General features: G+C 38.8%; 1 protein-coding gene across 1 annotated transcript; it reads left to right on the top strand.

The window, feature by feature from the left end:
* On the top strand, positions 1 to 13606 carry lamb3 (laminin subunit beta 3). Its single transcript, XM_051693921.1, has 23 exons — positions 1 to 101; positions 195 to 242; positions 645 to 799; positions 2446 to 2560; positions 2666 to 2739; positions 3607 to 3798; positions 3879 to 3942; positions 4059 to 4246; positions 4334 to 4454; positions 4682 to 4870; positions 5748 to 5903; positions 6297 to 6490; positions 6574 to 6670; positions 7491 to 7863; positions 7947 to 8107; positions 9586 to 9797; positions 9897 to 10100; positions 10225 to 10369; positions 10545 to 10752; positions 12196 to 12337; positions 12456 to 12632; positions 12806 to 12959; positions 13042 to 13606. The coding sequence occupies exons 2-23, from the start codon at positions 212 to 214 to the stop codon at positions 13179 to 13181; spliced, it is 3492 nt and encodes a 1163-aa protein (XP_051549881.1). The 5' UTR covers positions 1 to 101; positions 195 to 211; the 3' UTR covers positions 13182 to 13606.
* The last annotated feature ends 2606 nt before the right edge of the window (positions 13607 to 16212 follow it).

Raw genomic sequence — 16212 nt, 5'->3', positions numbered from 1 at the left:
CACAGGTGAACAGCTACTTCAATAAAAGCCAAACACACACAGCATGCATTTTCATTTCAACACTTCACACACACAAGCTGCAATATTCACTGTTTAAATCAGTGAGTTTTATTTTTTCATTTCTGCTCTATTTAAAATATAATTTGGATGTATCATTCAGTGTTGTTAGATAAAGTTTTGCTTTATCCTTTTAGATCAAAATATTTTCTGGATGAAGACGTGGATTTTTCTTCAGTTAGCAGGTTTGTTGTGATTTTAATCATACTTACAACAATGTACCATGTTGTTACCATGCTTTTTTGGACTTGTACTAAAGCAATACCATGTTTCTTTGCACATGTGCTATGGTAATGCCATGTTTTACACAGTACTATGGTAGTATATTGATATTCTTTGAAGTGCCTTGGAGTACTATGTAAATATCATGAAATTTGAAAATACTACGCAATCAGTACCATGCAATGATTCAGAGTACCATGGTGTACCATCACTGTATCATTTTTGAAAAAGAAGTGAGCAGTAATTTGATCTAGAATTCCACTAGATTCCACAGTGACGTACTTTTTAAAATTTAATTTAAGAATTTAAGAATTTAATAAAAATGTAACCAAATGATTGAGTATTGATCACTGTTGTTTGTGTAGCTCTGTCTGCGGTGTGTGCGGCTCAACAGGACTGCTGGCGCGGGGCGTGCTACCCTGTGACGGGTGATCTGTTACCCGGCAGAGAGCAGCAGCTGCAGGCATCTTCTACATGCGGTCTGATGGGGAGTGAGGTGGTCTGTACACCTCATGGACAGGTGAGACTCACCTCTGCTGATTTAGAACTGGTTTGAAAAATCTACGGGGGCAATGCCCCCACCCCAGTCCCCCCTTAGATCCGGCCATGTAATGGAACATCCTTATGATGTTATTAGTGTCCGATAAAAGAGTTAGGGTCAGGTTAGGTAAAAGTCTAAGTTTGACATTGTTTGAACATCTTTTAAACTAGATTTTTTAACTTTTTTTCTAAGAGTGAAAACTGACGAAGTTGGTGCATTTCAGGACATTTTCAGGAATGTTATGCAAACCTTTATATAACGTTCTACTCACATTAAGAAAATAGTCACGGTTCCCACAAACACAATGTAACGTTTGGAAAAAGTGTTTTACAACATAAGTTTGCTGGGCCGGCAGAGAGAGTGTTTGGGTGTTTCATCAACTTCACACACTAATGTATTGCAGTGGTCGACTGTTTACTAAAACGAACAGATTTAAACTGTTTTCATTTTTATAATATAACATTTTTTTCCAAGCCTTCATCATCATGTTGGCTTGACAAAGCCAACGTACTGTTATTCTACAGACATGTTTTTCCCCTTTTCTCCCCAATTTGGAATGCCCAATTCCCAATGCGCTCTAAGTCCTCGTGGTGGCGTAGTGACTCGCCTCAATCCGGGTGGCGGAGGACGAATCTCAGTTGCCTCCACGTCTGAGACCGTCAGTCCGCGCATCTTATCACGTAGCTTGTTGAGCACGTTACCGTGGAGACCTAGCGTGTGTGGAGGCTTCACGCTATTCTCCGCGGCATCCACGCACAACTCACCACACGCCCCACCGAGAGTGAGAACCACATTATAGCGACCACAAGGAGGTTACCCCCATGTGTCTCTACCCTCCCTAGCAACCGAGCCAATTTGGTTGCTTAGGAGACCTGGCTGGAGTCACTCAGCACGCCCTGGATTTGAACTCGTGACTCCAGGGGTGATAGTCAACGTCAATACTCGCTGAGATACCCAGGTCCCCCATCAAAGTTTGTCTTGAAAAAATAAACCTAGTTAACCTAGTTATAACTGTTAATCTAGTTTATTTTTGCTACTTTTCCTTGTCGCAGACTTGCAATCTTAAAATTTAATAATCTATCATAAAAATATGAATTATTGTCTAAACCAAAAGTAAATGGATGTGGAAATTAAATCCATGTGGTGGAAATGTCCAGGACCGATGAAAATGACAGCATTGTCCTGTGTGAATGTATATTCACTGTTGCACATTGTTAGTAGACAAATTAAATAAACTACTGAGAGTGTAAAAAGTGTATTTGAAGTTCTTTATTTTCTAAAAGTCCATTGGAATAAAGTCATGGTTTTATATTGACAGTTTTGAAGATAACGCCTTTACATTTAAACATGTTTATTTATGTGAAGATGATTTGTGCTGACGATGATGTTGGGTTTATATCGAGCATGGTATGAACGTTTTTGACTGAGATAACATCTTTGGTTAAGACAAACATTCCGATCTCATTAGACATGTTAAAACACTCATCATGTTTGTGCAACATAAAGTATTAAACTTCAGTTTGTGTTCCAGACATCATTGATCCCTCAGGTCATGTGTTTTTGTTGAGGAGAGGTGTGCTGTTACTGAGACTTTTTAATACACTTTCTCTGTCCGTCTGTCTCAGTGGAAGATGAAATGTTGTCCATGTGACTCACGTAACCCTGCGGCGTCCAACGCTCACCCCATCCAGAACGTTCTCTCAAGCGCTGGACCAAACAGATGGTGGCAGTCCAAGAAAGGTGAGAAATATATCACATTATGGAAGTAAAATGGGTTGCGAATGCAGTTTCATGTTGACTTTAAAGGTTTTCCATTACTCATGTGATTGAATTGCTTTATTTCAGAGGTGAATCCGGTGACTCTACAACTGGATTTGAATGGAATCTATCACCTGGATACTCTAATACTTTCTTTTAAGGTAATAAATGGAAAATCAAGTTGTTCTTACCTGATTTGATCAAGTCAAATGTCAAAATCGCTCATGGGCGTAGAATACGCGGGGGATGCAGGGGACGTGTCCCCCTCACTTTCAATAAAATCAAAGTTCGTCCCCTGCACTTTTTCACAGGGCAAATGTGTTTACGCTGTGTCTTTCACACAGCAAATGTCTAAATGTGAAAATGCAAAAGTTAGAATTCACTATTCAATCATGTAATTAATTAAATAAACAATTTAATCCATTGAGAGCCTTCAAAATATATCTTATATATTTATGTTCATCTTGCGCTAATCATTCTGTCCCCCTCACTTTTTTTTATTTTATTTTTATTGGGATTTTCTCCCCTTTTCTTCTCAATTTGGAATGCCCAATTCCCAATGCGCTCTAAGTCCTCATGGTGGCGTAGTGACTCGCCTCAATCCGGGTGGCGGAGGACAAATCTCAGTTGCCTCCGCGTCTGAGACCGTCAATCCGCGAATCTTATCAAGTGACTTGTTGAGCACGTTACCGCGGAGACCTAGCGCATGTGGAGGCTTCATGCTATTCTCCGTGGCGTCCACGCAGAACTCACCACGCGCCCCACCGAGAGCGAGAAACACATTATAGCGACCACAAGGAGGTTACCCCATGTGACTGTACCCTCCCTAGCAACCGGACCAATTTGGTTGCTTAGGAGGCCTGACTGGAGTCACTCAGCACGCCCTGGATTCGAACTTGCGACTCCAGGTGTGGTAGTCAGCATCTTTACTTGCTGTGCTACCCAGGTCCCTTGTCCCCCTCACTTTTGAAACGATTGCTGCGCCCCTGAAATCACTGCTTTCTAACCTCTCGTTTTTTGTCCTGTAGGGTCCGAGACCTGACGCTTTGATCATCGAGAGGTCGAAGGATTTCGGTCGCACCTGGCAACCCGTCCTGTACATGGCAACAGACTGTCCGTCGACCTTCCCTCAAGTGGGCACTTCGTTTCCTCATAAGTTTGAGGATACGTACTGCTACACTCTGCCACCGACCGCTGGCGACCCCTACAAGGACCAGAAGGTATAACATTAGATGCAACTTTACCAAGTTAAGATTGACTTCCTGCTGTTTGCTAAATAGGAATTCTTTGTTTTTCTCAGGTTCATTTTTATCCTCTACGACAGTTTTCCAACATCGATATGCCAAACGAATATAAAATTGAAGGTGAGATTAGGACTGATGGTCTGTTGCGCAAGTTTCCACATCAACAAAATCATTGATTTGATAATTGTTTGACTGACTGAATGCTTGATTGCTCATTTGTTTGGTTTGGTCTTCAGTGGCGTCTGGTTTTACTGGTCTGCGGATAAATCTGACCAAGTTGGGTCAAGTGCCCAGTATGCCGGGTCGCAGACTGAATCAGTTCTACGCCCTGAGAGAAATGATGGTCATCGGGTCATGTTTCTGCCACGGACACGCAAACCGCTGTCTTCCCGACACGACAACTAACAACTCGCCCAAAACACTGGTAACACACACCTTAAATTCAACACACAGCTCATAAACACACACTTAAACCCAACCCAGAGTTAATATGTGTGTATGTGTTGTGTAGGTGGGTGGTGTGTGTGAATGTCAACATAACACCGCTGGAGTGAACTGTGAGCGATGTGATTACCTCTATAATGACCTGCCGTGGAGACCAGCGGAAAACGGCAACACACATACCTGCAAACGTACGTTCACACACTGATTAAACTTGAACTTTTATTGCCTCTGTTCAGAATGGAATACTAGTATTTAATTCAACGAGTGGCGTCCAGTCTTAATTTAACTTAAAAATTTCAACTTTTGTCAGTCTTAACAAATAATGAGTCAAAATAGCTGCATAAATAATATTAGTATGTTTTTCTGAGTATGTTTAAGATGCGTTTCAGGTGTAGTGTGTTGCTGCCCCCTGCAGGTTGTGAGTGTAATAACCACGCGGATCGCTGTCACTTTGACATGGTTCGATACGAAGCGACGGGTCGCAGGAGTGGAGGAGTGTGTGACGGGTGTGTGCATCACACTACAGGACCAAACTGTGATCGCTGCGCACCCAATTACTACCCAAACCCACTGAGCAACATGCAAAGTCCAGACGCCTGCTTACGTGAGTTAACACAAACTATACACACACATACAACCACACAATCCCACTGAATAACATACAAAGAAGACCTTTTACATTTTCATTAAGACATGGTTATGTTAAATGTTATGTGTTGTGTTATGTTTATATGCCATGTTAAATGTTATGTCTGTTATGTTTAAAATGATTTTATGTTGTTTGTTATGCTAAATGTTATGTTATGGTAAATGTAATGTTATGGTAAATGTTATGGCAAATGTTATGGCAAATGTTATGTTATGCTAAATGTTATGTTATGTTATGGTACATTTTATGTCATGGTAAATGTATTGTTATGTTTAAGTTATGCTAAATTTTATGTTATTGCAAAATGTTATGTTTATGTTATGGAAAATGTTATGTTATGCAAAATGTAATGTTATGGTAAATATTATGTTATGTTTATGTTATGGTAAATGTTATGTTATCCAAAATGTTATGTTATGGTTAATATTATGTTTATGTTATGGAAAATGTTATGTTATGCTAAATGTAATGTTATGGTAAATATTATGTTATGTTTATGTTATGGTAAATGTTATGTTATGCTAAATGTTATGTGTTGTGTTATGTTAAATGTTATCTTGATTTTAAATGTAAGTTAAATGTTATGTTATGTTAAATGTTATGTGCTGTTATGTGTTGGGTTCTGTTTAATGTTATGTGTTGTGCTGTTATGTTAAATTTTATCTTTATTTTAAATGTAAGTTAAATGTTATGTTGTATTATGTTATGTGTTGTGTTATGTCATGTTATATTAAATGTTATGTTATGTGAAATGTTATATTAATGTTGTGTTAAATGTTATCCTTATTTTAAATGTAAGTTAAATGTCACATTATGCTGTGTTATATTCCAGGGTGTCAGTGTAACTCGGTGGGCTCTTTGAACTCTGGTCAGTGTGATTCAGTAACAGGAGACTGTGTGTGTAAAGCTTATGTTGAGGGTGCACGCTGTGACCAATGTAAAGCTGGATACTACAACCTCAACGCAAACAACCCATTCGGCTGCTCCAGTGAGTAACCTCTGACCTCAACCAGAGGAAACTTGTATTGCTCAGATGTTGCTCTTTCATAACTCATGAGACTTCATGGAGTTCTGTTATTTTCAAATATCAGCTCTGAGATGTTTCTCTCAATTGTTGACATACAGTAAAAGTATATTGAGCTATAAAATGAATGTGGATTTCATAGCTCAGATTATTTGCTCTTGGAAGAATTTGATGATAAATATTTGAGTTCATTTTGAGATCTCTGTCTTTGGGATCTTGAGCAATTTTAAGCAGTTTTCTCATGAGACTTCAGCAAAAAACTCTATTTGATCAATATTTAACCTCAGTGCTGTACAGGAGAAACAATTGAGACATTAATTTCATTCTGATGAATTGCTCGTGTGTGTGTGTTTTCAGAGTGTGTGTGTAGTTCAGTGGGGACAGTGAGCAGTGTGTGTGATCAGCTGACAGGTCAGTGTGTGTGTCGCTCTCATATGGAGGGTCTGTCATGTGATCGCTGTGTTCCGGGTTACTGGAATCCCACATCACCCAACGGCTGCCAACCATGTGACTGTGACCCCAACAACGCCCACAGCGCCACCTGTGACCAGGTACACACACAATCATAAATACACAAACTTCCTACTTCATCAAAGATCTCTCCTCGTCACAAATGTGTTTTATTGTTGTGTAGCGCACTGGTCAGTGTCAATGTCGTCCTGGATTTGGGGGCCGGACTTGCGGCGGTTGCCCTGAAAACATGTACGGAAGTCCTCTTATTGGCTGCAGATGTAAGTGGTTTCCCGCCAATGTCAACATTTTTTACTTTAAAAGATCAGTATCACTAAATAATGCTATTCCGTTTAATTGACCACATTTACATGTTTAATAAGTCGACAGTGTGTAAACGGCTTAAACGGTTTTCCATTATCAGATTAAGATAATAAACAGTTTAATCAAACATGCTCTTTCTAGCTAATGTCTTGTTGTGTTTATCTATATATATATATATATATTATTTTTTGGAGGACCAAAGTACTCAAAATTAAATAATAAATAAATAAATAATAAAACCAATAATTAAATGTAACTAATTTATTTAAAATTAGGGGTGTATTGACGTTGACTACCACACATGGGGTCGCGAGTTCAAATCCAGGGTGTGCTGAGTGACTCCAGGTCTCCTAAGCAACCAAATTGGCCCAGTTGCTAGGGAGGGTAGAGTCACATGGGGTAACCTCCTCGTGGTCGTGATTAGTGGTTCTCGCTCTCAATGGGGCATGTGGTTACTTGTGCATGGAGCGCGGAGAGTAGCATGAGCCTCCACATGCTGTGAGTCTCCGCGGTGTCATGCGCAACGAGTCACGTGATAAGATGCGCGGATTGACGGTCTCAGAAGCGGAGGCAACTGAGACTTGTCCTCTGCCACCCGGATTGAGGTGAGTAACTGCGCCACCACGAGGACCTACTAAGTAGTGGGAATTGGGCATTCCAAATTGGGAAAAAAAGGGGATAAAAAAATAAATAAATAAGTAATAAGTAATTTGGTCCTCATATTATTATACTTCTCGCTGAAGTATTTCTGATTTATATTCATACTTTCTTTCTCAGCATGTGACTGTGATCCTTTGGGCTCAGAATCGGGCGGTTGTGATAAGCGTACAGGTGCGTGCCGCTGTAAACCAGGTGTTAGTGGTCCTCGCTGTGACACCTGCAGTCGCGGCCAATGCGCCAGCTTTCCACAATGCCCAGCGTGCCCGTCATGTTTCTTCACTATGAACACCCATCTAGAGAATCTGACCCTCAGTCTGGAACGCCTCAGTAACCACCTGATCATCCCAAGACCCGGAACCACGTCCAGTGAACTGAGTCGCAGGATCAGAACTCTACAGAACACACTCAGAGTGATTCAAGGGTCCATGACGCTTCCGCCACAGTCCAGCAGAATGCTGAACGAAGCCCTTGATGAACTCGACAGACTCAGGTAGACAAAAAGAACTCATTCTCGATTAATCAAAAAGACACTGTTGGAAACTGTCATAACTTATCATACCTACTGTTTTACAGGTCTCAGATAAAGAGTTTGACTCGAGATATCTCACCCGCACCATCAGATCCGGGACTAGAATGGACTTTAAATGGGTTGCAGGAGTTACTGTCATCAATACGACTGGAGTACTTCACCAAGAGAGACACATTAACAAATACAGCCGGACTGAACAATACCAGTCAGTATATTATTCATTTTTTTGTATTCAGTCGGGACCCTATTTCAAGACCGCAACATCTTAAGCGAAGTGCTATGCGATACACAATATGTGCAAAGTTAGCAGGCATGGCCATGAAGTTTTAATATTATCACGCAATCATGGGCCAAGTCCAGGCGTAAATGATTTGGCAAAATTGTGCATGAAGCGCAAGCAATATAAATGGATGTTTGTAGATAATGAACAATAGAAATTTAGACTATTCATGTCTTACATTATTTTTCACACCTAGTATTGGAATCCACAAACTGCGAACGCATTGACGGAGTTTAGACTTTGCGCTGAGAATAGATGTGGTTCTCAGACATCTTAAGCTTAATGACTTATTTATCACAAAAGTAGCTAATTAGATTTGGCACCACTTTATTTAATCTAGAAGCTCAATGCTATTAAAAACTATAATGGCAGGAACAGCAGCTTAAAGAGGAGGTTAAAACCCCTTAAATCTATGGAGGGGAGCCAAAGGGGGCGCTAAATTGCGAACTAAGTTTACACTTAAAACGTTAAAGTCTCCGTATACGTAAGTCAGGCATATGAGGTATCATTTGAAAGCTTAGAATCTGAAATTTTCATAGAACACCAATACTTTTGCATTTATGTTACATCAAATACCAAAATAAGGGCTAAAAATATCCGCGTCGCAAATAAGCGCCCCCTAGAGGTCATACTGTAGAAACTTTAATATATATACCGTATATATTCAAAGTCTTTCACATAGCACCTAAATGGACAAGTCATATATCAAATGAAAGCTCTCATTCTCAGGAATGCAACTGTACAGTTTATTTTATTGCCCTCATACTACAGTTCTAAAGATTTTCAAAAGAATCACAAATATGATTGAAATATGATTTCTGTAAGACATCAAATACAAATGTCACTTTTATTCGCTGATCAATGCTGCTGTAAGCCCCAGATAGCCAAAAACGTTATATCTGCTTTTCCCTTAGGGAGGGTAAAAGCAGAGGTAAAAGCCTTAACCTAACCCTAATTAACTCTAACCCTTTTCTACAAAATGAGCCATTTTTTGCTTGTCTGTGAGTTTGCATTGCTGAATAATCCAATTTTATATCTCACAAAATCATCCTAAGAATATGTTGTCAACTATTGGTGATAAACCGTTTTATATGATTGCAAAGGGGATGATCTCAGCTTTCTAATGGCACCTAGATTGAGCTTCTAGTCCACTCAGAGGCCGAGATATTCGATGAAACAATGGGGGTGGTGCTTGAACTGAAAACCTTTTTTTTTTTTTATTTGGTGGGTTTTTATGAAAAATTAGACCAATTGTAGTCCACAGTGTGCATGAATGGTGAGCTTTTAAATTTGAGTGTGAAAAATTGCTCCAGGGTTTAATGGGTTAATACACATTATTGATCTTATAGGTGATCTTAAATAGGTTCCATTAAACCTGTCTTATTGTGTAATGTTTTTATCAGGTTACTTTTACGCCATTCAGAAATCTCATGACGAGTCGACAGATGCCGTCAAAAGAGCCGATGCCACTAAAGAAACTATCAAGGAATCTGCGGACATCAGAGAAAATGCAAAAAACGATCTATATAATGTACAGCCCGCCAACACTAAAGACCTGCAGAAACTAAAGGAGGATTTGGCAACCCAACCGAATCTCACCCCTGTCGCTGTGAAGGTAAGATTACAGTTTGGTAAGTTCAATTCCATTATCTGTTTTTATCGCAAAAGTGTGTTTTGTGTAAACAGCCCCTTTGCGAATGGTTATGTTCAACAGGTGTGCGGCAGTACTCGTGTGGAGCCCTGCACTCCTGAACTCTGTAAAGGTGACTTGTGTCCTCCAGACAGAGCGCCCCCATGTGGTGTGGAGAAGCCTTGCATCGGGGCATTGCCAAACGGCAACAAGGCGTTTCAGGATGCAGATGAGGTGAAAGCCAAACTACAAGACCTCAACAACAAGATTACACAAGCTGCGGCACAGGTACAGCAACAAAATACATTATACTTCCCTAAAAGACCATGTAATAAGAAGAGTCCATTTTAAATTCATGTTGACTGTAAACAAAACAAACTCACTAAAACACACATTAACGTCTGTTCAACAGATACAGGAAGCTGAAGATTCGACCAATAAGGTGAGACTGTCTACAGATGATCTGGCTAATCAGATCAAGCAGGTACGAGCTGATGTGGACGAAGACCTGAAAGACACCAAAGACTTCATAAAAACACTGAGGGACTTCCTGTCGGGTGGGTAACACACACACACACACACACACACTCTCTCCTCGCATAGCATACCGCATTTTGACAAATGTAGATCTTCTGTGTATACATACTGCATACTTGTGTCTTTAAAACTGTAAGCAGAATAACATTTCGAATATTCCTTTTACAGTAAAGCCGTGTTCTCTCTCTTTTTCAGCTCCTCATTCTGACCCTGATCAGGTTCAGCGGGTCTGTGAAGGTGTTCTTCAGGCAGAGTTGCCCATGAGTGTGGAGAATCTGAAGAGGAAACTGAAGGAGCTTCAGAATCTGGCCTCGACTCTGCCCGACAGCAGCCGAGTCCTGAAGAAAACCAGACCAGAGCTGGAGAAAGCACGGCAGTTACTGGAGGAAGCACAGAACACACGGTACTGACCTCTGACCTCAGATATCTGATGGCTGCTGATACATTTTAGAAATAGTCCACACTAATCCATTACTGTTTGAAAAATACGTTTTCAGTTTACTACCGTCATTGTTTTCCAAAGTATGCGGCTATGGAGAATGTTTTCTAAAGTCTTCGGTCAAGGAACACGTTGTTCCAGTGTGGATGAGACGCGTAAACGGAGAAAAATCAATGCGCTTTCAAATTTAAAAACATTATTTTGACTTGGCCTTGGATATTTTTGAATTCTGTTTAGAATTTAGTTGTTTAAAATTTCATTTAGAATTGTGCTTAGTATTTCATTTAAATTATTATATTAGTATTTAAATTAGTATTTTGTTTAGAATTTTGTTTAGTATTTAATTTACAATTTTTACTATTTTATTCAGTATTTTGTTTAGATTTTCATTTAGAATTCTATTTAGTTGTTTCGAATATTCTTTAGTATTTCATTCAAAACTAGTAGTATTTAAATTAGTATTTTGTTTAGAATTGTTTAGTATTTCATTTACAATTTTTACAATTTTATTCAGTATTTTGTTTAGATTTTCATTTTATTCTATTTAGTTGTTTCGAATTTTCTTTAGTATTTCATTCAAAACTAGTAGTATTTAAATTAGTATTTTGTTTAGAATTTTGTTTAGTATTTAATTTACAATTTTTACTATTTTATTCAGTAATTGTTTAGATTTTCATTTTATTCTATTTAGTTGTTTAGAATTTTCTTTAGTATTTCATTCAAAACTAGTTGTATTTAAATTAGTATTTTGATTAGAATTTTGTTTAGTATTTAATTTACAATTTTTACTATTTTATTCAGTATTTTGTTTAGATTTTATTTTATTCTATTTAGTTGTTTAGAATTTTGTTTAGTATTTCATTCAAAACTAGTAGTATTTAAATTAGTATTTTGTTTAGAATTTTGTTTAGTATTTAATTTACAATTTTTACTATTTTATTCAGTATTTTGTTTAGATTTTCATTTTATTCTATTTAGTTGTTTCGAATTTTCTTTAGTATTTCATTCAAAACTAGTAGTATTTAAATTAGTATTTTGTTTAGAATTGTTTAGTATTTAATTTACAATTTTTACTATTTTATTCAGTATTTTGTTTAGATTTTCATTTTATTCTATTTAGTTGTTTCGAATTTTCTTTAGTATTTCATTCAAAACTAGTAGTATTTAAATTAGTATTTTGTTTAGAATTGTTTAGTATTTCATTTATAATTTTTACTATTTTATTCAGTATTTTGTTTAGAATTTGATTTAGAATATTTTAGAATTCAGTTCAGAATGTTTTGTATTTTGTTTAGAATTCCGTTTAAAAAAATAATTTAGTATTTTTAACTATATATATTTGTAAATATTTACTGTAGTTTAGTATTTTAATCAAAATTGTATTGTGCTTAAACATTTAATCTACAGAGACGCTGCCTTTGGCATACAGCAGGACGTAGAGAGTGTTTTGAATTCAATGGACGACAACGAGGCCATTTTTGCCGACCTGGAAGACAAGATCCAGCAGAGTGTGGAAATCGCGAGGACCGTCATGCAGGATGTTGAAAAGGTCAGTTTGAGTAGTTAACACGACAAACATTGTTTCAGTGTTAAAACCCTCTAATTGAAGTAACACTGTATTCTAACCAGGCGTGAATAGTCTTAATCTCTCTCTCTCTCTGTCTCAGATTGAGGAAGTTTTGGCTCCTGCAGAGAAAGGGATTGTGGATGTCACAGGGTTGTTGGTTAATATGCCCCCCCTGCTAGAAGCGTTAAATAAAGATGTGATGACAGGAACAGCACTCGCAAATGATGCTCAAGATCAGGCGAATTCAGCTCAGGACGAGGCCGACCAGACTGCAAAGGTACAGACCCAAAACTCTCATGATGCTGCACAATCTCACATGAGCTCTTTAATATCTCAGTGAGACAGCAATGAGATTAAATGGAGAGCAAATGCTGAAGTCTCTTCGTAGATCGTAATTCGTAATTCTCCTAAGGAATTAAATGAGTGTTAAAGTGTGATGTGTGTGTTTAGGACCTGGAAGTGTTAAAAGAAGAGATTGAGAAGCTGAAACAGGCGGCGGCGGCGAACAATCAGGCGGGTGAAGTGGGTGTTCGTTTACAGAAGCTACAGGAAGAGGCGGGGTCTCTGATGAATGACACCACAGATATTATGAAGGCACTGCAAGGTAACGCCCACAGTCTGACACAAAACTATGTTAATCATATACATTAACTGTGTTAATCATTTGTATTGTTTGTGTCTCTCAGATAAGGAGGCGTCCATACGTCAGGCGTCAGTAGAGATACAGGAGAACGCCGCTCGACTGTCAGGCCTTGACGCTCAGGTGGAGGAACTTCGAGATGATATTCGATACAAAGCATCAAGACTGAACATCTGCCAGGGCTGATATCACAAACACACACAGGGGTGTAGATTCCGGGGGGGATGGGGGGGGAGGTAACCCCCCCCCCCAATATTTATAACATGATCAATGGAAACATGTAAATGCTTCAAGCTGCAACCCCCCATAAAACTCCTATTGTTGTTATAGGACTCAAGTCTTTCCATTGTATTTACATGCATTTGACCAGCAGGTGTTGCTAGCACGCTGTTTCAAACACTTCGAACTTTGTTTCTCCCATCACTAGTCCTGTACCTGTCTGAAAGGTAATAATGCCTTAGTAAATTTAGGTATTTTAACTGCTTCCGTGTACTGTTAGTATTTTGATAGACTTTTATTTGGATAAATACCTGCAGTACAGTCATTTACAAGCTGCTTATGCATAAACTTAAAGGGATAGTTCACCCAAAAATAAATATTCTCATTTGTGTTGGGTGGGGGGTGGGGGGGATGTTCAGGGGGAGGGGTTTAATGTATATAATTGATTCCGTATTTTACGTTGTGCTTGTTTGTCTTGTGAATGGAATCAACAAAAATTGTTAATAAAAAAATATAATAATAATAATTCACTCATCATTTGCTTGTGTATGACTTTCTTTCTTCTGCTGAACACAAATGAAGATTTTTAGAAGAATATTTCAGCTCTGTAGGTCCATACAATGCAAGTGAATGGTGACCAGAACTTTGAAGCTCCAAAAAGCACATAAAGGCAGCATAAAAGTAATCCATATGACTCCAGTGGTCTTATCTTGGGATGTCACTTTGCACATGTAAATTGCTATTTTACCCTTTGTTTAGATTTCCATTTGTTTTATGCTGGATAATACATTTTAAAGAATGTCACTTGATGTCCCTTGGATAATATTTTCTTGAGGTAAATCTTCTTCAAAAAGATAACATTTGATTTTAACCCATTAATCTTAGGTTTATCGCATATCACATTTTGGGCCCTATTTTAAGAGTGCAAGCGTTACGTCATAAGTTATAAGCGCAAAGTCAATGGGCGTGGCTATGAAGTGTTGGTATTTTAGTGTGCACTAAGGGTGTGTTCACACTTGTAGTTCGGTTCTCTTGGTCTTCTTGGTCCGGACCAAAAAAGAAAATGATACATTTAGTCCTGGTTCGCTTAGCGTTCACACTGGCATTTTTAACACCGAATCTAAAAATCAGGATAAGGTCACAACCTGATTGGACAGATTTTATGACGTATATTTTGCGACGGAACTTGCCGAACATCCAAAACAATGCTGGCTGCTGGGCGAAATGCGCTCGTTAGATTTATATATGTATATATGGTGGTGTTTTTACCAGCTGGGAACAAACGAAGAGCTAATAAATTGTGTAAAGGAGTCAAAACGGCGCCAGGAATTCCTCCGTTGCACACACAAACGAAGATATGCTGCAAGGACGGCTGACGGTGGTTCTGACGCCTGTACCGAACCGTAATGGACAACATACGGTAGCTCCTATGATGAGAAGAACCAGGTATGCTTGAGGTCAGTATTAGGCAAATTACTTCCTGTTTTTGGTCCATTTAGACGTCTTTGGTCCATGTTGCGTTCATATATCAATCGAACCGCACCAGAGTTTGTTTGGAAGTGGACCGAGACCCACTATTCAGGCGGTCTCGGTCCGCTTGTTTGGTGTGCACCAAGGTTCGGATATCAAATGAACCGCATTAACAGAGCAATCGCACCAGAGTTCGTTTTAATCGAACTAAATCTGCCAAGTGTGAACACACCCTGAGTCTAGGCGCAAGTGGGTTTGGTGAAATCGTGAGCACAAGACGCTAATCTATGGTAAGCCACGAGTCTCAGAATAACACAATAGTTTTAACTTGTGTATAGCCGAAAATAATTTCAAACGGTGTAAAAAACGTGCGAAAAATTGTTTAAAATGCCGTATTGGACTGTGTTTAGTGTATGTGAAAAGTGCCGCTTTTTACACTGTTTGGCTTGGCATATGATGGCATAAAAAAATGCTGTTTTTGGCTGCGGCGTTTTCTATGTAGTATAATGAGCCCCGGCTGCTGGTTTTCACAGCCAGTTTGAGGTGTTCTCACCCAATCAAAGATGAACTGAGTCAGGCCAGAGCTGCTGCAGGTTATTACACAGATATCCTGTAAAAATCACCAGCACACTTTTGCAGAAATAACCTGCAGCAGTGAACTGGTCTGGCCTGACTCAGTTCATCATTGATTGGGTGAGAACACCTCAAACTTTACTGGCTATGGAAATTAGCAGGCAGGGCTCATTATACTACATAGAAAGCGGCGCATTTGTGCAACCAAAAACGGTGTTTTTGAAAAAATTTCACATGGTTTTTACACCGTTTGGAATTTCTACGGCGTATTTTACGGCGCTATGACATTTTAGAACACCATGAAATACGCCATTTTGGATGTAAACGTGTTAAAACTATGCGTGACTCTGACACTCTTGGCTTGCGATACTAATCGGGTCAATGGTGGTTCTTCTCCGGCACCGTCTGCATCCTATTATACAATCCATCAACGAACGGCTTCAACAGTGATTGAAGGGACATTATTTGATGTTCTGTACTTTCAGAATTTGGACATGAACTTTATCACCACCTGCTGGTTGAATCTCCAAACTGCAAATGCAGGAACTGAGTTTAGACTTTGCGCTGAGTTGAGACGTGGTATGACCAAATTCTTAGGAAAATAGCATATTGCGTTTTGCGCCACTTCATTTACATACAGTACACCCACATTTTGCGCTTCTACACCCACAGTAGCGCAAACACACTCACCCACGCCCACTTGCGCTTTCCACTGGCACGAAAACTGCACTTAGAATTAACGCTCTCACGAAAATTGGATAAGACGTTGCGCATGGTCATTAAATAGAGCCCTTTAACTGCGGGTTAGGAGTTAATTTGTTTGTTCTTTAGGAATTCCAAAAAAAAAATAAAAATAAAAAAATAAAATAGGCTAATATTTAATACTGTGGGGCAGACAAACAACATTTCCTTACTATATGTCCTTACCAACTTTCAAACCAATTATTATAATAAC

Source organism: Myxocyprinus asiaticus, chromosome 49, assembly GCF_019703515.2.
Source record: "Myxocyprinus asiaticus isolate MX2 ecotype Aquarium Trade chromosome 49, UBuf_Myxa_2, whole genome shotgun sequence".
Classification (NCBI taxonomy): Eukaryota; Metazoa; Chordata; class Actinopteri; order Cypriniformes; family Catostomidae; genus Myxocyprinus; species Myxocyprinus asiaticus.
The sequence above is the reverse complement of the archived record's forward strand: the minus strand, read 5'-3'. Positions and strand labels throughout refer to the sequence as shown.

What these genes read in the sequence shown, in the direction of transcription:
- lamb3 (XM_051693921.1), top strand. Translation starts at nt 212, where the DNA reads ATGAAGACGTGGATTTTTCTTCAGTTAGCAG. An exon ending in GATTTTTCTTCAGTTAGCAG is followed by an intron (nt 243 to 644) that starts GTTTGTTGTGAT and finishes TTGTTTGTGTAG; the next exon opens with CTCTGTCTGCGGTGTGTGCG. An exon ending in AAACGAATATAAAATTGAAG is followed by an intron (nt 3,943 to 4,058) that starts GTGAGATTAGGA and finishes TTTGGTCTTCAG; the next exon opens with TGGCGTCTGGTTTTACTGGT.